The sequence below is a fragment of the Cariama cristata genome, unplaced genomic scaffold (assembly GCF_000690535.1).
Source record: "Cariama cristata isolate BGI_N322 unplaced genomic scaffold, ASM69053v1 scaffold42623, whole genome shotgun sequence".
Taxonomy (NCBI): domain Eukaryota; kingdom Metazoa; phylum Chordata; class Aves; order Cariamiformes; family Cariamidae; genus Cariama; species Cariama cristata.
In genome coordinates, this window is record NW_009609774.1 from 6,903 (window position 1) to 33,829 (window position 26,927).

Sequence of the window (26,927 nt, forward strand, 5' to 3'; positions counted from 1 at the left end):
CTTTTGAAGCTCAGAGCAACACATTAGTGTTGCTCTCTGGGTCTTTAAAAGGATATTAATTATTTTGACTGTATGCAATAACAGGACAGCGGTGAATTGCTTATGATATGCATCAAAAGCCTAAATACTGTTCTTGCAAGAAGTCATGACTGTTTGATAGGGGAACCTGTTATTCTTCCTTTTTTGACTGTTGTATTTGTAAAGGAAGGCCAGTGCTCATAAAAATTTAACTCAAAAGGGAAGCTGATTCCAGTTAGGAAAAATTGACTTTAATACTAGAATGTTTCAGGAAAATTCCCATAAATTTTTAGCTGCTGTGATTATCAGCAGATAAGGCTTATTTATTATCACAATAATGGTTTGATTCTTGACAAAGTGCTTCTGCAAGAAGAGGAGATGTGACACACTTTCCTGTAAACTAGTATAGCTTCTGGACTGTGAAGGAAACTTCAGACTTTAGTAATGTTGTTCTCAGATTTTCTGGTAGCTCATCTTATCAAAAATATGTGTTGATTATCCATGACTTTCATTTAACTGTCAGGAGGCTTCTTTGCACAGAAAGTTATGATAAATATTTCACTTTTTCCATAATAACAGAAGTAATTGCTGACACAAACTTTTCACTTGTTCCAGGAGATGTCAAAAAGAATGAAGATTCAAGTGCTTTGAGTTGGATAATTGAGATGTCTCAAAGATTCTGACTCATTAACCATGATTATCTGTATCATTGACTAACAGTTGGTTCTTGAAGCACTTACTGCAGCTTGCTGAATTTCTCTTCATCTCAGTATCTTGACTCAGTTCATCAGAATATTCCATCATTTTTCAACTGTGAAGTCATCTGGTTTATTCCCTTTGAGTCTGGTTTTGTTGTAAGATGCAGAAGAGAGTATGTGTGAAGAGGGAACAGTTCCTGCTAATCGACAGTGCTATAGTCCTAGCTCCTACTCTTCTGCTATGCGTCTCAATCTAAGTTATTTATTCTGCAAATTTTCTGACCAAAACAACTGAATTTATCTGGTATTTTACCACATCCAGAGGTCTTTTGTTTCCCTTTTTGCTGTGTAGTGTGTAGGCACATACTGTTCTATGTACTGGACTGTAAATGAAGAGTATGAATACACAGCTTATGTTGGTGTTTGATTTGCAGGTACTGTCTTATGTAAATTTGTTTGTTTGTTTTTTAACTAGGAAACAGAGATTAATTATGAAGATCAAATAAGTAAAATTGTTGTAGAGAAGCAGGAACTTGAATGGCAAAAGGTAACTTTCCTATATGGTTTTAGTGTTTTAACTGTTGGGATTTAATATTAATATAATATTAATAAGGATTGTGATTTGGTACAATTCCCCTCTTTAAGGCTATTGTAATTTCTAATAGTAGAATGTGGTAGCCAATAGTTTATTGTCTAGCCATGGACTTCTGTAGCTTTTATATTGATTTGGATTGTGCCCAACCTAGAAATCGGATTAACAAAAGAGTACTATCATAATATTTGACATGACTGGAAATCTTCAGTCAAAAGGGAAGTAAATACTGAAGCAATAAGACATTTAGCTTAACATGAGGCATGTTGACACGTTAGTGTGGGGGAAGCTACACAGCAGCTTCTCTGTATTATGCTTGGCTTTGGCAAGTGCAAGTACCATTGCAGTTGTACAGACAACTTCACTTGCAATGTTTTGAAGGTAACAATTTTTCAAAAAAATTATTTTAAACAGAAACTTACATGTCAGACATAGCCAAAAGTGGTTTGTCAGCTTTTAAACGCTCAGAATGAAGTTTTCGGTAAAATAAGTCTAACATTCTTCTTAGGGTTAGGGCTCCTGAGGTTATGCTTTCATAGGAAATCCATTCCCTTCTGTAATACAATCAAACCTATGACCCCTGTCACTAGGTCACAAGATAAAAGGCTTCACTCTGTATATTTTACGATCACAGAAAAAACAATTTCAGCTCTATCCTTGATCTTGGGATATTTAACTTCTTAGTAGTAAAGGAAGACTATTTCATCTTGGAGTTCATCCTAACCATCTTAAATTAATAATCCTAACTATGTGCTTTTTCTTCTGAAAGATATATATGTGCACACAGAAACAGGAAATATTTTATATTTGTAAAAGCAACAGTGCTTTCAATTTGTAACCCTTCGTTGCTTTTCTTAACCTAGCATTGCAGTTCTTAATAATCTGGGTTCAAAAGGGGTGATTTCCATTCTTTCTGAGACCCTAACAACAACTTAATTTACCATTAATAAAAAGATGGGACTTAGAGGCGGTTAGGTGGACTCTCTTTTTTTCTGCACTTTGCATTTAACATTGGCACATGGCAAACCTAATGTAAACAATGAGTTGTAGATTTTAGGAACTTCATGTGAGCCCTTATGTAGAGCTCTGGAACTTCTAAGGAACAAGCTAATATGAGTCTCCAATTCTGGAGATTCCAGTAAGATGAAAATGCTAAGTATGCCATTTAAATTCGATTTGTGACGTGATTGTTTCTGAATGCAGAACTGTATTGACCTCAATAGTAGTTCAGTATGTAGACAGCTTCCCCTGGCTTATCAAAGGTTCTGTTGTATTCTTTCCTTCAGAGATACCCCTTTCAGTCAACATTTCTGTGATTTAGTATATGTTTTACTTTGCCTTAAGTTTAGCAAACTAGTTTAAAATAAAGACATGACTTGAGCTAAGTTTCTGATTGAATATTACAATTTTAAAGCAAATCTTTGTCTATTTTTTATGAATACTATTGCTGCTCTTGGAAGAAAATATACTAGGGTAGGAAAAAAAGAATAACTGGAGAAAATATTTGTTTAAATCTAATGACTATACTTACTATACTTACTATAGCATCATAATACCAAAAGTGATTTTGCATATATTTTTAAAAAGTAACTTTGTTCTTCGAAGTTAGTCCCTGCACCACACATACACAGCATGCATGGAAAATTTATTCCAAAACTGAATTTCTGACAAAACTATATATAATCATTTTATTTATAGTCTAGGCTGTGAGGCTTCTTAGGAAGTGCATATTTGTAGAAACTTCCTAGTCTGTTTTAGAGTAAAATACCTCCCTTGAATATACTTTACAAGGAAGACTGGTATATTATGAAGACCTCGGTAACGCTTTTTTCCAGTTATCAATTACCTTCATGACAAATTTGTAGAAAGGAACCCGAACATATCTACATAAATTATTATATAATATTGGCTTGAATTCCTATAATCTAAAGAAGTGTCATCTTAATTTGATACTACTGTGAATATTTTGTTCGTGTGGTGAGTAGGAATACTCCACTGAGAATAGTTGATTTGCTGTCACTGCAGTACTATTTCTGGCTCTCTAGCATACTTGGTATGCCCTTTACCCACCAGAGAACCTGTGTCTTTGAACGCAGTTCTAAGTGACAACTTGAGGAAAACATTCCTCAAGACTTGTTTTCACATTTTTGAATATTCATTCATGTAGTATGTATTGTTTGTTAGATGCAAATCAAAACTTTCTGTACCTATCTTACAATGAATTAATGAGCATGTACATGAATATAAAACACCTTATCTCCACAGATTCTTGTCTTGTATCAAAGGGCAACAACTCTCACTTGTGCAACTTGAAAGCAACACCAATTTGCTGGAGAAAGTAACAATTTTGGAACAGACTTTGTCTGAAAAACTCTCAGTTTCTCAATTAAGGCAGGAGAAGAAGTTGGACTTCTCATGTGTGAAACAAATGATCAGTTTATTTCTCCCAGTCATTCTTTTTAATAGTCTCTATTTATATTTATTTTTCTGCATTCATTACTAAATCATTTCTTACTTCATACTAATATTTCTTAGCTAAACACTCATCTGTATTTTGAGATAGCTGTCCAAGGACAGAGCCTCTTGACTACCTTTACCTACTATTTTTCAGTGTCTAGAACTTAAAAAAACCTGATCTTACAAACATATCTTCCATATTGCTTTACGTTGATTGAGGGGTTTTTTTTCCTATCTTGTATAGAATGTGATGCTTAAAGATGTTACAGATTTTCAACTTGCAGAGTGTAGTATTAGTCTATGAGATTATGATATGAAATAATAACAAAAAAATTACATCTTTACTAATTTCTTGGTTTATGGATGACAGTAAAGCCAGGCAGTAGGATGATAAAAATCTTACACTATTACCTTACGCTTAGTCTTTTCTGCCCTCCTTCAGCTCTTTCATGTAGTTTGTTAAATGATTAAAATTTGACTAAAACCGGAATAACATCTTGTTATTTTTAATGAGATTATGTTTTTAATGGAGAGTAAAATAAAAATTCTATTATAACCACCTGGAACTGTGTCAAGATGCTGTCCTAAGATGGCAATGGGTGTTGGATTTCTTCTGCAGGTTGATAGGATGGGTAAGAGTTGCTTATAGAAGTCCTAACAACAAAAAAATCTGAATTCCAGGTGTGAGAATTGTTACCTGTTATGAATTAAAGAGAATCCACTACCAAGAAGAGGATTACCAATTAACAAATATCTCTTTTTAGTCTTCAGATTTTGTTTTTAATCAACCATGTCTTTCTAAAAATATTTAACAAGGAATCAGTTTTTTTTCGTGAAATACTATATGTATGGTTTGCTCTAAGATAATATTTAAAATACACTGTTGCTATTTTGCATGAGCAGGAAACTCTGCAGCATCAGACAGACACGTTGCACCAACAAAACAAAGAAGCTATGGCAGCTTTTAAAAAACAGGTAGCAAAATAAGGCCTTCTAGCTTTGACAATGAGATTTTAAAGTACTATGGCATAATAGCAAGTTATCAGTTGGTATTAAAATATTTTTCTGTTGCATATAAAATGTTAGAATATACAGCTCAAAGAAAGCAGGTCTTTTTCTTTCTTCCAGACACAGTATAATGCCTGTATTTTGACAGTTCTTCCCAGTAAGCCACTCTTCCTGGGATTCTTCATTTTTTATTTTTCCAAAAATTTCTAGAGAAGACAATGCTTCTTTTAGTCTTTTGTTGTTGTTTTGGTTTTGTTTGTTTGTTTGTTTTTCCCCCTCTCGCTGAGATGGTATGTTCTCTGCAAGGTTAGATTCATAAACCATGGTAAAAGATCTACCACATAACTTATTCTGTTCAACATTTGAAAGTGTGTTTCAGTCTTTCAGATTGGGGTTGTGGTTTTTTTTCTCCATGATATACAATCAACAAACATGAGGGCTGAAAGAACTTGCAGAGAATGGTCATTGGAACTGTTGCACATGATGATGAAGAGCTTATCACTAACGCCGCATCACAATCATATCACACAAAAAAGAAATTGACAAGCAATTAGGTTTTTCTTTCTCAAAAAAATGATTTGTGATTCACAAGCTTGCTGCTTGTGACTCTATAGTTACTATAGTTAAAGAAAAAAACCAGGAAGTACACTATACAGTATAATATAACTATATTGTCTTGTCAAATTGCATGAATAAAATTAATCCTGTGTTGTATTGATTTGTGTTTTCTTCTTTTGCTATGCCACTGACAATCAAGTTACAGGCAAGGATGTTTGCCATGGAAGAAGAAAAGGTACTCTGTTACAATTATTTGTCATCCAGTGAAGCACATAAACAAATGATAATGCCATATAACTTACTGAACATGTTCTAAGTATAAACTAAGTATATTACAATTAAATTATTTTTCTTGCTATGACCTTTGCAAAAGAAATTTCTTTATAACTTTTGTTACTTGTTTTTTTGATTTATAGTCTATAGAACTTTAATTACTTGTGAAATGTCGCTTCAAAATCTGCTTATATGAAAAATCAGTTGGAGAAAAAGTGTTCTTTATAGTTCTATATTGAAGCTATACAAAATTTACTTTATTTCGGGGGTTTGGGACAAATTGTCATAAGCCTTTTCCACATACTAGTGAAAAATAACAATTCTAACTGATTTAGTAAAACCAGATTTTGATAATGCTTTTATTGATTTACCTGAGCTGGTTTCTTGAGGAACTTGAGCTAAACTGAAGTAAGATATACTTATGCCTGAATTTATGGGATTTTTCTTAACTACGTGAGTTTTTATACCAAGCTGTCTGCCTGCTTCCTCTTCTAAATAAAGGATTTGCAATTGGTATACTAGGACCCTGTTTCAAACAGTGAAGTCAATGAATGTCTGCGTGTGTGGACTGTATTGTTTCACTTAAATTTCCCAATGATTAAGGGTGGATGAGTGTGTATGTGTTTCATAAGAACCTGCACAGAAATTTGCAAACAGGTGAAATTGGTTTGAAAGTATATCAAAGTAAACTTTGTTTCCTGCATTCATATTATCTGGTTGAGTTATATTCTTGCGTGTATTTGGAGTTTTTTCTTGTTAAGACATACTGTTTGTCCACACATACCTATGTAGTAATCCTTGATTTGTATTTTCAATGACACCTGCTGTTTCAGAATTAAATTATGTGCTGATTTTTTTTTTTTCTCTAAATACTTCTATTGAATCAAATGGTATTTTCAGTACTTTATACCAAAGTAACTGAAAGAATAAATTAAGCTGTAATGTTTCAGGACAGAGTTTGAATACAAAGACCAACTTTTGCTCCGATTTACATTATATGTACCTTTACTCATTAAGGTGGTTTCAGGAGACTGCCCAGCCAGCACTATCTTAGAAATGACTGGAACAAGCAGGGGTGGTTGAATTGATGTGTTTGTTTTCTCTGGCGTATTCTCTGATATCCGGATTCTGGTCTCCATTGTATTGATTGCTGCCCGAGATTCTTACCTGATTTAATTCTGCTCAAGTCCTTTGACTCTGTTCACATGCATATATATAATTGTGTATGTGTGTGTATATATATGTCTATATATATAAAAAAATCTAAAATGTGCTTGCATGTATTTAGTAATCCTAGTGATACCAGATCACAGTTCCATCTTTGTAGAATTGTTTCTGGAGGAAAGCTGTTTCTGTGAATACTCTGCTACAGCAGATAAGAAAATGGATTTACCTGATACTTTTGTTGTTATTTAGTATCTTTGTTCTAAACTGAAGTAACTTACTAATTCTGCCTTTGTCAGACTTGTCTCTCCCAGAACAGAAAATTAACTTACTAGTCGTAAGAGGTGTTTCCCCTTTTCTTTTTATAGCAATATGTAGGTACACTTTAAAATTATTTAGCTGAATTTTCACCTGTTTTCACTAATGAATTGTTCTGTCATAGCAGAGTAGTGCTTTATTTTTTTGTAACATTCTTTTTGGTAAATTCTTGTTGTAAATGCATTTATTCTGCCCAAATCCTGAAGTACAGCTTTTGTTGAAAGGGAAAATATCAGCTTGCTGTAGAAACAAAAGAAAAAGAAATCCATGGACTGAAAGAAGCATTAAAAGCATTACAGGTAAATTATTTTTGTTAAATAACTTTCCTTGGTATGCAAGTGTTTTGGTTTTAGTTTTTTTCACTGGTAAGAAAATAGTTGTTTTTAAGAGAGTCTTTAAGGCTTTCTCATTTAATCTTTCTAGTACATGTACGCCTCGCTTTCTAACACTGAGTTTCTGTTTTAGTCTTCAGTGTCAAGACAGCTTTGTTAGCCTTCCAGCTAAAGTTCTTTTCCTCCAGAAGAACTGCAGACTCAATAATAGTCCAAATAGCATGTGAAATGTGCTTTCTTTTAATTTCCATAGTGTTCCTCTTTCTATTCTTGTCGTCTTACTTCTCACCTGTCTGGAAACTCTAGTTTTGGACTCCTAAACAGAAACAAGTATTCACACTGGGCCTCCAACTCACAGTGCTACCCGTCTTGTTTATTATTTTCCTTTGTTTCACTAGGAGGTTTCTGTATTTACTGCTAAATCCATGGCTTTCCAATGCCTATTTGTCAGTAAAAGTAAAATTGTCAGATAAAAGCACAATTTACTCTGGTGCCTCTTGGTGTTATTTCTGTATTGTATTTTATATCATTACATGGTGTTGGAGCATTTGTGGCTGTGATTCACATTTATTTGAAATAAAGGAAGACATAGGGACATAGCTAGTAGTTGGTTTTCTTTTAAAGACCAAGGCAGATATGTTGAAAATGGATTAAAATAGCAGAACTAAACACAGAGAGAATTAGCATTGTAATACATTGCCAGATTTCAGGTATTGCCAGGAACTAATTATTCTTCTACCAAAACCTGAGTGGGATAGTAATTATTTTTATTGAAAACATGTTTGTAATGGATTATTACCCATGATTGTGCAACATGTTTAGTTCTTATTAACATTTTCTTGTAATGGGATGCCTTTACTTGGTATCAAACTGTTTGTTTAATCATTTAGTTAACACTGAAGGTATTTTAGGAGCAAAAGAAATTTATTCCCATGGCTGGCCTTCTGTGCAATAGCTGTAAGGGTTTTGTTGACTTGTTCAAACCTTGGCATAGCACAGATGATGTAGAATATTCCTCCATGGTCTGCTGAACACAATATGTGGACAGCAAGAGTAACAAAAGATTCCAGTGGCCTTTCTTTTGTAAGATAAAACAGAAATTTTGAAAAAAAGCTTAACATTAAATGTTTAATGTTCACAGATCAAACATTTGTGTAACAGTATAGTTCGGATCTAGGAAATTTTGAAGTGGCTTGAGGAAGCAGAAGATCACAACAAACCTGTGGACCCAGAAAAATTGTTTGGAGATCAGCCTAAAATAAGAGTGACGAATTTCTAATTCAGTTCTGTAGTCCTCTCTATCCAAAGAGTCAGAATTCCTTAAAATTATTGTTCTCTAGGCTTGAGGTTTTTTTCCTAGAAATAGTATTTTCTGTGTAAAATTTACACGCACTGGGTTCTTTGACATTTCTTTTTTTTTCTAGACATTGTCAATGTTTCTTTAAACATTCTAAGAGATACAGAGACTAAAGCTGTTGTGATCTCAAGTATTATGCAAGTCAAAATTCTCTGATGTCAATGGTATATGAAAAATAGTGTTAATGACTTCAAATGTCAGTCTTATATTACTGAAACATGCAAGATTGGTACAATATGTTTTTATATGCCACCATTCAGAATATCTACCTAGAATTTTTTTTTTCCAACAGGGAACACACCTATATTCCTCTAGGACTTGAGGAAATACGTTCATTGCTATCTCTGTTTTCTTCTCTGCTTATTTCTAAGAGTCTAGTTTACAGACTGTTGTCCATGTACACGTTATTTTTATGATACATGTCAGAAAACACAAGATTTATGCATTTTTCGAATCAGTGTAAAGCATTTTCACCTAATTTAAAAATTGAAGTGAAATTATGTAAAGTGAATCTAATAATAAAAGAAATAGTGCAGTCATTAATTCAAAACCAGTATTACTGTATTGGATTGGCAATAAATGCAATTAAATCTTAGGTATGAGAATACCTAAATATGCAGGTTGTCAGAAAAAATGTAACTACAATTTTATGAATACTTCTTTTTCATTTTACAGATTTCAAAATACACTTTACAAAAGAAACTGAATGAAATGGTAAGAAATTAATAAAAGTAAAAAGGTAAGGAACAACTTTGATGAAAAGAGAACGCCTGCTTAGAATATAATGCAAATATTAACCAAGTCTAATACTTAAATGATGTATGGTAATTATTACAGATAACCAAAAGAGGTGATAGCAGCTTTGTATTTGAAAGTTTTTCAGATTCAATGTTTTTCAGTTTTTATAGTGTGACAGCTGCTGTTTAGCATATGGAATTTTTTTCTCCCTGAATTAAAGTATAATTGTTACATTTGTTCTCTTTATAGATTAGAGTGAATTTTTTTATGTAGACTGTGATTTGAATAATGTAATTATATTACTCTTATATACTTTATAATATATACTTTTATAGGATCCAGCATGTTTGTTTCAAAGAAGTAATAGAGAATTCCAAGCAGTTCCTAGTTTTGTTTTTAAGCAAAACTGATAGTTTTTCCTCTCACTCTTTTTAACTCCTCTTCTCAGAATTACTTCTTAACGTCAGTTCCCTTGAACAGTTTAGCTTTCATCCAGTCCAGCTTACTCCCTTTGACACAGGGAATAAATTCATATAGAGTGACAGCATAGTCGCTCTGAACCCTGCTGTCTGTTTTAGGAAGTGGAAGAGTAAGCCTCAGAAACATTGCTAAGCTTGATTGAATAAATGCTGTGAAAATTCTGCTGCTGCTCAACTGGAAAGAATAAAGATAATATTGTCAGACCATTACAAACTGTGATTTTAATTAAGAAGCTCAAAAAACTAGGGTCCAGTTTAGCTTTAAGTACCATGACATTTGTACTGAAAGTCATCTTCAACGCTACAGTGGTTTTACACAAAATATGGTGAAATTGAATAATGTGCCCCTCTGACCTGGGAGATAAGGCTACAAGTTAAAGATCAAAGGCAACATAAAATGTGTTTTGTCTTACTTCACTTTTAACTTCTATTTATTCTTAAAATACATTTGACCTAAAAATGTGTTTAAAATATACCAAGTTATTGAACTGAGATTTAGGTCATTTCACATATTACCTTCCTTTCATAACTTGAAAGCTCAGTCTTCCATATGAATGAGAATATTTAAATCACAACACCTTTTCTATAAGCTGGAAAGGCATCTGTGCTGCTTAAAGAAATATCTTCCTTTCTTATGTTTATAAACTTTTCAATAATTCATTACTTGAAAATTTCAGAAACATTGGGGTACTGTGACTTTGATACAGAGCATGGTTATTAAAAATGCTATTGCGTAGGGGACAAGATATTAGAAATCCTCTTTTGCATGTAGCACTAAACATAACATGTATGGCTTGGCCATATTTATAGAAGATGCTCTGACATGAAATGGTGAAAACAAAAAGCACAAGGTAAACAGAAGCGAATTCTTTCCTACAACCTTATGCAGTAGTGGGCTAATCCAGTTTTAGACCAGGTCAAATTCTACCAGCTTTGCTCCCTGAGTAGTTACACTGAAATAAATTGTATATTCAAGGGATCAAAGTAGTAGTAGCCCATGTAGACTCTCTTAGTCAGTTATCACAAATGGCAAAATGCTTAAAAGTAAAATGGATGAAATTCCAAACTGTTCAGCTATCTAAGAGCCATTTCTATTTTAATTTTAAGTTTGTTAAAGACAGATTAGATCATGCTCTGGCTAGTGTTTTGAAAGTAAGCAGATGTGCTGTTTGGTTTCTATCTGGCACCTTAGAAAACCGGCCAGTCAAGTAGCTTTTGTATGTGCTAGGGATTGACCATGCATTACTGATGTAGCATTTTATTCTGGTTTTGTTCCTTTAATTCTGTTCTTTTAGTCTAGTATATGCAATGTTAATATTTTGCATATACACCATATTTTAGCATGCTACCAGTTAAGTTTATGTGAAAATTGTAGTGCTGATACAATTCTTATGCTAGAATCTTGAAATAATCAAAGGTTTTGTTTCATATTGAGACAAAGAAATAAAGGATTTATTTTTCTTCCATCTTTCCTTTGTTTCCACAATAAAAGTGTTGATTATTGTGTGCAGTGTAGTCACTTTGCACCTCACTGCATATGGATAATAGCACTCATGCAGTCAGGAGACTACAGGATGATTACTACAAAGCTAGTTGTTGTGATAGAATACGTTTGAGTGTGGGTTCTGTATTGTATTCTGTTTCTTGCTGCTGTAATAAAGAAATAACTGGAGGAAAATGGCCTTGGTCAGGTCTTGGTTTCCTCCTCCATTAATTTTCTGGCAGGTGATACCATGTAGAACACTAGAACTCTGAATGTAGCATCTGTTCATGTGTTCCCTTGTTAACTTGCATTGTCTGATCCTGGGCATGTCTGAGAGCGCGAGCATTTAGAGTTATTTGTCTTCTGTGGTACCTAAATCTTAACTATCTATCACGGTGCTAAAATGTTCAAACAAACAAACAAAAAAACGGGAATGAGATTCAGGCTAGTGTTGGCTGATTTAGAGACCAAATCTTGTGTGCAGTTCAGAAGAGCAAATTTGGAGGGCAGGATCTCTGTGTAGTCAATGGGAGATATCACTGTCTACAAAGTAGTGATTCAGTGCATCAGTATTAATTAGTAAAGTAGATGGGGTGACTACCTCTGTGAATGACTGGTAGTCTAGTTGCACTTGCTGGCTGTGTTTATATTGGTAAACTAAATGTTTGTGAGACCATTTAGTGAAGCTGCAGTCAAGTGATATGAAATGGTCTAGGTTCATTAAACTCTACTACTCCTCAAAAAAAGAGGGAAGCTGTATCTAAATAACCCCCATTGTTCCCAGCAGACAGTCTCCTGAACTGTGCCCAGGAACTGCTTACATGACTGCTACTTGGCATAGGCCAAAATGAGTCAGGGGTATTTTAACACTAGTTATAGGCATTTCCTGGGAGCTATCCTGTCACCATTTAGTTTTCTAATACAGATGTAGTTGGCAAATTAAAGAAAAATAATATATTACTGTAAAATGTATAAATAATAATGTAAATAAATGTAATTTTAAAAGTTGGTTTGTTCTTAATAATCTAAGATGGGAATTTTTTTTTATTTCCTTTCCACATTTTTTAGGAATTTGCCTGTAATTATACTATGTTGTTTAAAAATACAGTGAGAAGGCAGTGATACAGTATAAATAAAAATAATTATTTTTAAGTAGAAAAATGATGGGAACTAAAGGAACTATTATGGAAAAAAATTCATATTTTGAAGATTTACAATTGGTAACCCTTTGCATAATTTTCACATGATCTTGACTTAGGTCTCCATGCCATTACATCTCCTTTGTTTCTCTGACACTTTCACCTCCCAATTACCACCTTCTGCTTCACTGAGTAACTCTGACTAGTGACTCAATTTCCAGAATATCTTTGAGATATGAGCAATTCCCTCTTTGTCTTCCTTCAGTCACCTACCTGACCCTGAGCTATTTCTCTGGTCTAGTTCCACCAAGAAATCATTGTGCCTCAACGAACCATATGGCCACAATCAGTTCCACTCCCCATCCCAGCTTATCTTTATTACTGGTGGAGGGCAGGGCAATAATTCCTGTTCCTGCAGTGTCAGACGTTAGGAAGAAGAACCAAGATTCTGTGGGTCTTACTCCAACTCCAGGGTCATACCCTCCCTATCCTGCAGTGTCTCCTGGTGTTTCTTGTCTTCTACAGAAGAACGTTTTAGGACCTTTGCACTGTGAGCAGAAGAATCACATACTCAGGCTTTTATTTTATCATGCACTAAGTCTGGAGAGCAGCTTGCCATTAAAAATCATATTTAGGCAAGTGGTAAGCTCTTAATAAAACTCTTGAGGAATTGGCCAATTCCTCTTCTCATTGGAAATAGCCCTGGGAAATAACAAAGTGTATTTCTACTTTTCTGGTGAGGAGGAAGGACTGCTACTGTCTTGCTGACTTAACAAAGAAACTAGGAGAACACTAAGAAAAATCCATAGAAAAGGAAGTGCAAAAAACTTCAGATCTTGCCACAAGCTGTTCGAGTCTCAAATTAGCAATGCCTCCCTGTTTATCGATTTCTTAGAATAAATACACCTGAATGACTATCAGGAAAAACAAATATGGTTTTTTATTTTTATTTTTTTTGTTATAAAATCCACATCCTAGCATTAGTTAAGCACAGTTCTTCAACAGTTTACTTATGATTAGGAAAAAGAAAGTATGTGAACATTCACAACCTGCATTCCTTGCAGTGATTCTGTAAGTGGTGGTTTCTTTACCAGTGCTTCCATTATGACTTTCCATTTGCTGTAGTGTGTTTAATTTCATACCTTATAAAACATGAGAAATTTGTATTGTATATTCTGTTTTGCTGGCCTCATGTTGGTCATTTCTTTTGATTACTATCAGCTTTTATTATCCTCTGATGCTTGGACATGTATTGCATTTGTTACTGTATGGAAATGGAGCCTTACAAGAAGCCAAACAGACTGGGCCAGATTCATCCTTGTGTAACTTAAATTTACACACAGCAAGGAATTTGGCCCAATTCATTTTAATTGCTGTGTTGCTCTACTGTAGATTAGAAATAGATTAGATGTCTAAAGAAATGGATATCTTTTCTGAGGAATTAATTTAACCCACTCTCTTCAGAGAAAATTAATTTAAAAATTGACCAAATAGTACTTACAAAGCTATTAACAAAAATACAGTATAAAGAACACAAAAAACTTAGTGTATATGAAAGGATAACAAATAACATCTAAAAAAAATCAGTGGCATGTGTCACTGAATATAGTTTCCTGTGAATATGTATTTTCAATTACCCCCTCACAGAACAAGAGAGGGATTGCTAAAATTCATTAAGCTTAAATACATTTTACTTAATTACCATAGGGGATTCATTGCAATAAGATATTACTTAGGCCAAGATGTCAATAGAAATGAAAATAGTGTTAGATGCTTGCAAAAGTAGTTAGACTCCCCCCCCATCTTAAAGTGGAAATGAATTCATCATATTTCAAGATATTGCAACTCTTAATTGATACTAAGGAATTAATAATTACTCATTAAAAGGTTACTTACATTTTTCTGGGAAGCATGGGGTATTAATCTGCATCAGTTTCACTAATCTAAATCAAAAGTCACCACTACTCTTTAGAAGTCATTGATGCACTTCTGTTTTTCAGCAAGTATCTTGAAATTCTTTTATTTAGATGTGTCAAATACACAAATTCTTTCCTAATTGTTCTTACACTATGTCATTTTTAACAATCCCAGAACTGGAATGGATGATGCTCTCAGGCATCTCTGGAGATGGCTTAGTCTAACCCTGCCCTGCTCAAAGCGGAGTCAGTTAGAGCTGGTTGCACAGAGCCATGTCCAGTCGGGTTTTTAGTATCTCCAGAGATAGATACTCTGTAGCCTATCTGTGCAACTGGTTCCAATGTTTGACCACCCATACAGTAATTTTTTTTCCACCTCAATTTTAAGTGAAATTTCCTGTATTTCACTTTGTGTCAGTGTGCAGCACTAAGAGGAGTCTACCTGTGTCTTCTTTATTTGCTCCCTCCCCGCCCCTAGTATTTATACACATTTATCACCTCTTCTCCGAATCACCTCTTCTCCGGGTTGAACAGTCACAGCTCCCTCAGCCTCTCCTCACAGGTCAGGTGCTCAAATCCTTTGACTGTCATCATGGCCCTATACTTTGAACACTGCTGTATTGAAAAAAACCCCATAATATTTTTGTTTGAGTCTGTACTGAAATACAGCTTAAAAAGCTTTCGTTGTTGATTAAAACCACGTTATACTAGGAAGTGTTTAAGACCATAAAAGGAAGACAGTACTTTTTCTAGTGGCTTTACAAAGAAGACTGAACACTGTTTGCATAATAGATTGCTGCTGTTATGTAACAGGAAACAATAAATGTCTATAGGCCTTATTTTCGTGATGCATACACTAGCACTGTTGCCAAAGTTTAAGGTGCTCCTACTCTTACCTGTCCTTAGCCACTTACTGGTTTCTGCCCTGTGCCCCTCTGTGAAGGTGCTGGGACAACGGGTTGTGGGGGCTGTGATTTAAACCATCTAGAATTTTTAAACAGGCCCCATATTTTTTTGCGTTGCTGCGACCTGGGAGTGTGGTACGTTTGGTTTAATACTACAGTAGGGACAAATAAGCAGTGGAGATAATGAGGTACAAACATAGCTGCTGAAGCCACTGTGTTGTTTTGAATCTGCAGCCAAAGATGTGGGCAGGTACAGCCCCAATCTGAAGAGCTGATACAGGGTGAGGACTGCATTAAACTTGCATTCCTTTGAGGTAGGATGTCCATGCAGAAGTCAATGCTGTACTGAGTGGTAGTGCAGGAGGACAAGTATAAACCACAGGCAGCATTAGCATGTTAGGCTATGTTCACAATACAATGGCAGATTAAATAACATGTTTAAGCCACGTAGTAAAAGAAAACTTGAAATCAGGATTTGAAAACAGTTAATACAATTCTGCAGACATTTACATGAAAGTTCTCATAAATATAAGGGACAACATATGAAAATATGTTAAGGGGTTTTTTTTGGTAATCTAACACACAGGTGAAGGTCTTTGGAATGAGGTGCTATTTGGAATCAAGAACTGATCATTAGATATGAAATAGATAACTGAGATTCTGGGAATGATTTTGCACTTATGATATTATGTTAAAAAGCATTTGGAGAGTTGATTTATACATGCTAGTTAGTATAATTAAGTAGGTGCTTTATGTTTTTAACAGGATCAAAAATTACAGATGCATTTAACAGCGAAAGAGGAACATCATAAGAAACTGAATGAAGTTGAGAGGTGTTATGCTACTATTGCGTGTCAGTTTGGAATTGTAAAAGGTGTTCATGGAAAACTAGAGCATAGTGGTATGTATGTCTTAAATGTCCTCCAGCATTTGGTTTTGCTGTGTTTTGACACCACTGAGTTGGAGACACCTGACAATTCAGAAAAATAGCAGCTACCCTGTGCCAGGCATCAAATAGAACAACTGACAACTCCTGTCTCTCAGTAGGTTTCTCAGTGTTTCTTTCTGTAACAGTGCTAGGTTAAGCAGCACAGGCCCTGTACCTCTTCTGCTCTTTGCTGATATGCTACTACAGTGGTGTGTGTGAGCACATAGTAAAGTATACTGAGGAACTGATTTGTGTTCAAAACAATCCAGCAGCAGACCCACCCCCTTCAAAAAAAAGAAAAACAAAACCAAAACCCAAACAAAACCAAACAAGCAAACAAAAAACCACTTAATTTGGATCAGCTTCCTGTTGCCATTCAGCATAATCAACTTAAATAGTTGTACCAGCTCAAATGAGACACTGGAAATAAAGGAATTAGCAAATAGGGGAAAATCAATGCTTTTTAAAGTAGGTTTAACGTTGGGAAATGGACAGAAAACATTACTGAATTAATAAAAATTATTTTCTTGTACAGAAATATAACATCTTAAAACCAGTTCAGTAAACAAATAGGGTGGTATGAATAATTTTATGCAGTTAGCATTGTTACATAGATTCTGACTATACAGCTATTCAAGCTTTATAAATCTGTACCATATCCCTGTTTATGTGTTGAAGCATAACAAAATGATTTGTAAAACTACTAACACACAAAAATATTATTCCACATACTTTTACTTTATATAAATATATAATTTTTATCTGTAAAATAATAAAGTTGATGATATGAAGAAATAAAAACACCTCATTTATATGAAGTTTTGTACCTATTAATTTGAGAGACATCCTTGTTTCTCACAACAAAGTGATAAATTTCTATGCAAACATCACAGTGTATGTGTAGAATATGGACTTGTGTATTGTTTTGTGTGCCTGGAGTTTTCATCCATCCAAACACATACACGGGACATAAATGAAAATACGTATTATTTTTTAACGAAAGGTAGAAGTAGTTGTATAACTCAAACAAAACACCTCAAGCAAGCAAAAAAAAACCCCAAAACACCAAAAAACTTTTCAAATCCCAAAGCTTATAAGTTTGGAGGTTTTTCCCTGCCTGAAACTAAATAGTTTTTCAGATCTAATTTGAATAAATTAGTATTTCTGATGTTTCAGTACCTCAAGTTACTTTTTGTATTCTTTTTTTTAATAGGCTAATATTTAATATTAAAAACAAATTAAGAGAAAACATTGCTGTGTTCTTTTATTTACATTGGACAGGGCTTTTCTATTATGTCAGATACAGAAAAGTGTTGTAATTTCATGGAAAAATAACATTTACTCTCAGTATTTACACTGTTCGAACCATGTATAAATGCTTTTTGCCATTTTTCTACTTATATTTATCAGTAATCACAAAATGAACCTCTAGAAAAGATTAAATATGTTCCTAACTACTTTTATTCAAGAAGCCAATCTGTTCACCAGTTTGACTCAAGTATGTCTTTTACTGCAGAGAGAATTCACTTTGCACTGCAGTATGTAAGATGTGCAATAGGCATGTAGGTAACTTGTAAATTCTGAGCAAGAAACTGCGGTCAGTGGAAAAGTCAGGCAGAAAGGTTACGAGCCATTTTTGATGCAAATTGTTTAAATTTATAAAACGTTGTTCTTTATCTGCTATATTAAAGCAGGATGTGGGGAAAGAAGAAAGTGAAAATTGATGTGTTATAGTGCTGTACAGGGAAAATACCACAATTTATAATAAATCTAAAACTTTATTGCCTAACCAGTGTCCCACTATTAGTATTTTAAAGCTAGAGAATGAAAACATGACTCTTATTGAAAGATAGGAGAGAGTTTTACCAATTTTTGCCTGCTTGTTTTCATGTTTTTTTTTTTCTAAGTTGTACCAGAAGGTATTTGTTACATTCTTAAGTATTTTCATTTATTCTCATAACTCATATCCTCATAAATTCTCATATTATTCTCAGAATATTCTCATATTCTCATAAAACTGCAAAATTGCTGATTGTAATGTAAGGCTGTTTTCCACCATTCCCCATGATGCTTGCCATCTTTAACAGAAAAGGAAAGCACTTTCTAGGTGTGATGAAGCATCTAGAATTCTTGTATTCAAGTGTTGTGCCAGAAGCTTTTTGAGAAAATAAAGAAAAAAGATTAGGAGTGAATGAAGAGGACTCAAGGCTGAGGAGAGACGTTAGAGGATCAAAATACTAAGATTGAATAGAGGAGACTGAAAAAGTACAGGGACCAGTGAATATCTTCAACTTTTCATTGTGAAACTTCAAGCAATTTCCTGGTGATATCTTGGCCTGTATAAAGTCTAAGAGAAAATTCCCTTCCCTTTCAAAAGGGACAGAGGTTCTTCTTAGAGTTTTCCTCTCCATTAACCTCTGCTGTTTGCTGTCTTCCATGTCATATATGCATATAACTCTGTACATCTATGTACTCAATTATTTGAATGTTCTGTGGTCCATTATAGTCTATGTTCCTCTGAAAATAATTAAGCACATCAGAAAATTACAAGCAAAGCCTTAATTAAAAAGCAAAACTAAGATTAAAAGTTTATGGAGAAGTGATCTTAATAAAGTGACATCAAATTACACTAAAAATTAAATTGCCATTTAAAAAAAAAAGCAAACCAACATACAGAAAAGTCTTAACTTATTGTTTGAAGTGTAGAACAACTCGTGCAATCCTCCAGTGTAGTATCACACTATACAGAAAAGTAGCTGAGTCATATTTTCAGCCTTAGTCTTCTTTCCATGAAGATGTTTAGTTATTTTATAAATTATATACACATACATTGCAGTTATAAATCAATGTTAATTCAAATATGAAAGTATTTATCAACATGTTTTAACTTCTCTTTAAAGTACAGGAAGCAATACAGCTCAATAAGAAACTGACATTGGTGAATAAAAGACAAGAGACCGAAATAAGTAATCTGAAGGAAGTAAGTACAGTATGCATTTCTGAATGTGTCAGTGGGATTCTTTGGGACTTCTACAAGCTGCTGAAATATTAATAGAAGTAGTAGACAAGCAGCAGAACTGTTCTTCATTCTGTGACTAATGGCTAAATTAGTCTTATGCTTCCTTGTTATGCACAGATACTTCAGATGAATGCCAATTAAAATTTGAGCAGCTCTGAATAGTTCTGTAACTTGAGAATTTTTATTTACCTCTACAGTGTCCTACTTGTTTCTTGGTAATTATTAGCAGCCTCTGTTCTTCCTGTGCTCTGTTGTCATTCCTTCTCCCATCTGATATGGAAAGGTAGCAGTGGTGTGTTCAGTTGAGTCAAAGAGAGAGAGAACATGAAGAGTAGTTGTCATAGAAGCAAGCTGAGAGCTTGAACGTAGGATAAAAAGCGTAACTGACTCTCCATCAGAAATGAGAGAGTTTTGTGAGAGGGCAACTGAGACATTCGATAATAGCGATACTATGGACAAAGAAGTTGTCTGGCCATTAAGCTCTTTTTCTGCCCTCATCTATTCAGAAATTATTATTTGCCAGGTATGTTTTTGAGTTGCACTCTTGAACACATGTAATAGTTGGAAGAATAAAGTTCTCTTTTCCCTTTGAGCTTTTCCTTAAGTGCTGACAGGAGAAGAGCAAAGGGACCCCCTGAAGTCAAAATTGTCCTGTAAACTCAGTATCTTTCCATACCACATCTTTTGCATATCTCCTTATCTTTCTATTCCACTTTTTCTCCCTTTGATTCTCTGAGGATTTTAGGTAGGGGACAAATGCAAGATTGATCTCAGCTTCTTGGCCTACTGTTAATGACCAGCTTCCAGACAAGTGCTTTGGACTACCATGGAATCTTTGAAGTTTGTGAATTTCTTGCAAAACAAAAAGGGGTGGGGATAACTTTTAAATGAGGAGAAAGGACTATGAAGTTTTACGTTTGGGTTAAATTGATCAAAAATTGGATGTTTACCTGCCATGACCTTTGTTTGTCTAAAAATGAGATTTGGAGGTACAGAAGTACTTGAAAATTCTCCCCAAATCGAGTGTTGTTTTTTGTTCTTAAGAGCACACAGTTTCTTATTGTTAAGGTTCTTCAGACTATGATGCCTCTAGAAGCCTGACTTAAATTTTATCTTGAAATAGACACAGTTTATGATTTTTTTCATTTGTTTCATTTTTACCTTCTCTAGTGCTTTACTTCATTTTTATTACATGAAGATATTTTAGCCGTAGTAAAGTTTAATCAGGAATTCAATCTAGATTTGTTTACTTATGTACTAGAAGATAACATGGCAAATTTGTGTCAAAAAGATCAGGTTTTGAAGTGGCTGTTAGATCTCAAAGATTTCAGAACTCCTACTGTCATAAAAGCAGTCTGAGAAACACAACAGTAAAGGAGAACACTGGAAAAATCCTCAAATTAATTTCTAAATGACAATTAGGTTTTATGGCATTTAGAAATGTTTATTTAACTACATAATTCAAATGATAGGTTATATACATTTATATATTATATATAAAAACTATATATTTATCTGAAATATTTGATGGATGGAAGAGCAACAAAATATTGGAAGTTGTTGGTGGTGATAACTTTCCTCTATAGAAAAGCTGTGTTTTGTTAAAATGCTAATATTGTCATAACCATGAAAGTCTGAGGACAACTTTGTCTTGTGAGCATTGGGTACACTTCAACTGTACAATTCCTTTAAAAAAGGATAAATAATTAGTGTGTGACAGAGGAACATTCATCTAAAATGCAGCATATCTTTATTGTAATGCACTGTAAATATAAAAATTTAGGGGTTTTAGAAATTTTTAAGCAACACAGTAAATTAGATTTGTTGCTTTCGGTAAAGAAACCGTGAATAATTCATTACTTAGAATTCTGTAAGTGTAAATAATTTGAGAGGTAAGAAAGGAAAAATGTTTAAGAAAATTTTACATAGTGAAATTTGTGAGTAACAGAGGTGTGCAAAATAAACTGATAGTGCTTTATGTACTCCAGTAATCAAACGTATTATTTGATCCATTTTTGTTCAGCTGTGCTCTTGATTCTTAAGGTCATGGGTGATGAATTTTAAATAAAATACTGTTAGATAAGCAGAAGAGGGAGCCAACTGAAACTTAGTCTGGCTTCCTCAGTTCACTAGGAAATACCTTTATTGTGGTTATTTCTTAATTTCTTATTGGTTGTTTGGTATTTGACCATTCTATTCTGAATAATGGTGGAAAACTGAACTGGAATTTAATTTCTTAGCATTTTAATATTCATGTAGTGCTGCAGCACTTTGTTGTGGCAATGCCTTATTTTGCAAAAAAAAAAAAGTGGGCATGCATTTATTTGTGAATATAGTTTTAGAAATAGAAGTTGCATATAATAGAAGGAGATGCCTTTTTCCTCAAAATGCAGAATTTCTGTGAAAACTGAGTTAAAAATGAACAATATTGTAAAAAAAAAAATACAGCCCTTTTTCAATATTCCCTATTTCAATAGTTTGCTTATAAAACATTTCTGGAAAGTTGTATGGTGAGAGAGTGCATTTCTTAATTATATCTGCAATGGCACTTGTTAGATCTGTTAGCACAGCTTCTGTTAGTGAAGGGCTGTGGGCTCATCTTCTGGGTCACTCTGCAAGAGAAGAGAAAAGAAGTGCTTGAACCCAGTAAGAAGTGCCCTAGCTAGTTTCATTTCATTGTGGTTACATTGTGCTTAGCCTAACCATTGCAAAAGTGATCTTAAAGCAGTCAAGTGTTTTCCCTTCTTGGGGAATGTATCTGTCATAGAGCTCAAGGGACCTACATGAGATACAAAGCAATGAGAAAACTTTGATATTTAGAAGAGTTTGGAAGAGGGATTACCAGGCTGTTTTCACTTGCTACATAGCTGAAAGAAGTCATGATATCTGCAGCACAAGTTGGGACAACTTATAAAGCTGTTTTATCTGCCTTGGAGACTTGACTGACCTCTAACAGCTCTGGCAACTTTTGGGTTCAAACCTCTATAGCCTCAGTGCTGGAATGGGAATGACTATCCATAGTATCCATATCCATCCAAATCCATCTTAATTTGGCTGTCAGCTCTTATCACAGCAATTACTTTGACTCAGACCAGGATGATCTCACACATTTATTCTAAATAGGAATATGAAGTTACTGAATGCTTTTCAATGTTTATGGACAAAATTAAACTAATTTCCAATTTTAATGATATTGCAAGTATGTGATGGAGGTGTTAAATATGTACAACAGTAACACCTGGGTTAAACGGAGGTCCATTCTGCACAGGTTTACTCTTCTGGGATTTGTGGAAAGAAATATTATTTAGAGACATTGTAGTTTACTCTTGACATTGCCTGCTTACAAGTCCATTTCCTAAATCTTAGCTTAAGGACTGTGGCCTTTTCAGTAACGTTTATTTTAGGATGTGACTGTTTAGATATTGAATGTGGTAAGATTATTTTCAACCACTATGAAAATGCTTGCATTGAAATCTGGCTGAGAAAAAGGTTTCTTTCACTCTGCTGCTTAAAAAACAGCTATGCTGCTCAAGGCCTGAAAGATTACAGAAGAGTTGCAGTGATCTAGGAAGAAAGCAAAAAGATACAGTTGTAGTTTTGGATACAGTTAAAGTTTGGGTAAGGTATCAGCACTGCCCTGGGAAGGGGTTACATCTGCCCACATACATCTACATATACCACCTCTTCATGCTGGCACACGTATTTGTGTGGCCTTGAGGGAAAGTAGAATGAAATTTTCTTATTGATCAAAACTACATTTTACCAAAAAAAGGGAGGAAGTTTTACCTTAGATCAACTGGCAAAAGGACAATACATTTAAGGAGCAGCATTAGTTTCTTTTGTGACACTCTTGACTCTGTATGCTGGCTTGAAGTGTTTCTGAAACTATGTCCCTAAGAGTTGGCTGCTAGCAACACATCAAAGCAATGGGTTTAAAGCCTTATCATTCTTTCTTAGAGTTCCCCAAAAACGGATAAAATTATTTTCCATATTCAACTTAATTTATGGGGTTCTGAATACTACTAATAATCTTATTAATGACAGAAAGCTACTAGAAAAAGAAGCAAAAACTGTGGGGTGAATTTTTTTTTAAATTTCAGAGTACAAGAAAATATATATATGAATGTATAAAATTATTTTATATTATTTTCTTAACTACATCACTTGTACTTCCACTCACCATGGAAAACTTTTCTATTTTTGGTGATCTTGTTTGTGTTGGTTCTTTTGGGGTTTGTGTTGTTATTTTGGTTGTTTATTGGTTTTGGCTTTTCCTGCCTACAGCCTTGTTGGATTAGCAGATCTGGGTTTGGTTCCAGATAGATTATACACATCCACCTGCTATATACAAAGAAGAAAATCCAGTCATCTTTTCTACCTCAAGAACATGATTTACTTAGTACAACTTGTTCTTTCCCCATGACAAAATAAGATTTTTCTGCACACAATAAACTGAGTTTTGAAAAATATGTAGTATCAGATCCATAGCAGGCTTTTGCACCTGCCTGTGTAGCACACAACCTGTTAGCTGTGCTCTGTAGACCATTAATCTAGTTATCTGTAAAGATTGGCACAGTGCACCTTTTCAATTTTACAAATTTAAAACTGCTTGCACCTTCTAGAACTACTAGTTTACAGAATATCACAATTCTAAAGCATTGCTGTCTTTGGGTTCTATAATTGATTCTGCAATTACACTTAGTACTTACTAGATAATTTTAGATTTATTTATGGCTAAAATACATGAGAAATAAAGCCTCTAGCAAAAAATTGATTTATTTAAAAGTAGTACCTATACTTGTATTTTCCCTAAAACTTTGTATTTGTGAATTTCGGCTACAATGTAATCTTCCTTTTTTCTTTAGTACTGTTATATGATTTTGTCCAGAACAGTTAAACCATTGGTCTGCGATAAGATGGAATTCCAGTTTTGTGAAGAAAAGTTAAACAGACCAAACTTAGTTGTTAGATAAAACTATTACCATTCTGAATGCTTGGTTCACCAGTATGGCATCATGAAGAATTCTTGATACTATCTGTGAACAGCATTCATAACCTCTGCTATTTGTCTGAGTAAACGTCAGAGCGCTCAAGGAGAGAGCGATATTAAACAGACTACCTTGTACCAGAATGGGAGGGGTGGGGGAGAACAGGGCACAATATTTATGACTCCAGGAACTATAAGTTGTAATTTAATGAGATCAAAGCATTTGCTGTTTATTTGCTGCACTAGAAGCTTGGAATAAACTGGTTAGAAAACAGATACAAAAAAAAAAAAAGGCCAGGATATTTAAAAGATAATAAAGACTATAAAATCAAAGGCATATTTTAAATGGAGGATCATGTTGTAGAAGCCTCTAATATAAAATTAATTTAGCATTCTCCTGAGATCGAGTAATTAATGTTTCAGGAAAAGCAAAGATCTTCCAAATTTATAGCCAGTTCCTGTTTTTACCAGATAGTCGCTGTTCTTCATTTTTTCCTCCTGATTCCCAGGAACGTACACAGTAGTTATAATAGGTACTTTATTCCTATTGTATATCTTGGTGTAGGAGGTTTTACCAATACCAACTCAATGTCCACTTCTAATATACTTCTTGGAAGAGAAAATAACAAACTGCTTAAGTATCATAAATACTTCAAATAGAGTAAAATGAGCACAATAACATTTTACCTCTGAAAATAAACTTTTAGCCTCGTGTGACAAGTTTAAAGTTTGGCAAGTCAGTCTTACGAATTTCAGTTCCTCTAATTTATTCTGTTGTTTCCATACATTATTTAAAAGTAGGGCATGACTCAGGATAGTTTAAAAGATTTGTCTTTGTTTTGAATTGCAATGCCTATACTGGATGAACTATTTATACGTGTTTCCTGTGTTAAGGAACTGAAGAAAGTAACTACAGACTTGATAAGGTCCAAGGTCACATCTCAGTACAGGGTCGGAGAAGAAAACATCAATCTTGCAGCAAAGGAAAAACAGTTTCAAGAACTGCAACAAAAAATCAGAATGGTATTTTGGAATTTAAACAAATTAATTTTTTGGTGAATATTTTCTGTTCTTTGTTCATCAAACATCATGGCAGTGATCTCTCTGATGTATACAGATTAGTGACTCCTTTCTACTAACTGCATATACAATATGACACAACTATTTCCAGAACAACCTTTTCTAGGGAAGTAAATATGCTATGAATATAAGTATAATTTTCTAGAAAAAAAAATGGATAAGAAGACATTTCAAAATAATTCCGTTTCTTTAAGTAGCCTGATGATGACTCACAATATCACATTAATACAATATTACTGAAGAAAATAGACAGTAATTTTAAATGCCTTTTCTGTTCTTCATGCTCTTTTTTTTTAAGGAGACAGTAGTTAGTAAAAAAGTTCAAGAAGAAAACACTCACATTAAAGAAGAAAAGCTGGTGAGTAGTTAATACAACTTTGCTATTTAAAAATCGCTTAGAATATATGTGCTATATTTCATATTTAAGTTTCTTGAATTATTATACTAAGCTACTAAAATGAATTAAATTCACTCATTTACTCTTCAGAAATATGTTAATAGTAACATAAATGGGATATTACTCCTCAGTTTTTAGAAAGTGTATTACCAGAACAAAGTCCATTGTTTGACACTTTATTCCAAGTCTTGTTTTTGAATTCAGGTGGGAGAAATTTGATATACCTATGAAAGAGTTGTTTACATATCAGTTGAGTACAAATAAGCAATAAGGTTTGCGTGACATGCTGCTTGTTCTGCTTTCTGGTTGTCAACAGTTTACTGTAGTACTGATGATACAGAAACCAGGTAAAATTGGAATCATGTGTCAATCATATACAAAGGAAATGGTGTTCCATTCATACAGAACATACACATTCAGAATATTAAGCTATAGCTTTACATAGCTGAACAGAGTTAAGACTGTCTTCTATTGCAAACTTGGGTATGTTCCAGAGCAAATCCTGATATTCAAACCTCAAGATACATGGAGTCAGTTATCAAACATAGCAAAAAAGTTATGTTCCCTCTAATAACAGTATAATACACTGCTTTGAAGAATATTAAATGTAAAAAGAGTGTTTGTTTGGTTGGTTTTTTTCTTAAACAGTTGCATAATTTTCATTCTGCAGTTCATTAAGCCAAACATGTCAGAGAAGTGTATCATTCTTGTTCTCAGGGAGGGACAGAAGCAGTAGCTTACTTGTATGCCTGTTGAGCAGTCATTGAAGGCTAATCCAGCAGTACTCTTCCAATCTGTAAAAGCCTGTTTGCATTTTGCATTTGCTTGTTAAAAATACTTGCTGATAAACAAAGGAAAAAAAATCAGACGTATTCTGGACTCTTTACTTCCACAGCCCTGAATGCACTAAAAGCATTTATGTGGAGATGCTCATAGCATAAGTCATATGCGTATTTGATACGTATTATCTAAAAGAAGGTGTCTATTTTGTTTCTCTATTTTGTTCTGTGTGAATTGCTAGAGTTTGTTTGATTGGCTGGTTTTAACATACAGAGAGTTTTGGTATAAATCTGGGGAGGTC

At 34.0% G+C, this 26,927-nt stretch overlaps 1 protein-coding gene across 1 annotated transcript in view; it reads left to right on the forward strand.

The window, feature by feature from the left end:
- Positions 1-1,191: 1,191 nt before the first annotated feature.
- CCDC73 (coiled-coil domain containing 73) overlaps positions 1,192-26,927 on the forward strand; it is a gene marked incomplete at its 5' end in the record, with an annotated part of 47,180 nt that continues 21,444 nt past the window's right edge. The window contains 9 exons of the mRNA XM_009697622.1: positions 1,192-1,263; positions 4,669-4,740; positions 5,531-5,566; positions 7,311-7,385; positions 9,451-9,489; positions 16,201-16,336; positions 19,264-19,343; positions 25,264-25,392; positions 25,748-25,807. Of these exons, the coding sequence (XP_009695924.1) occupies positions 1,192-1,263; positions 4,669-4,740; positions 5,531-5,566; positions 7,311-7,385; positions 9,451-9,489; positions 16,201-16,336; positions 19,264-19,343; positions 25,264-25,392; positions 25,748-25,807 (699 nt within the window). The remainder of the gene's footprint in view (positions 1,264-4,668; positions 4,741-5,530; positions 5,567-7,310; positions 7,386-9,450; positions 9,490-16,200; positions 16,337-19,263; positions 19,344-25,263; positions 25,393-25,747; positions 25,808-26,927) is intronic.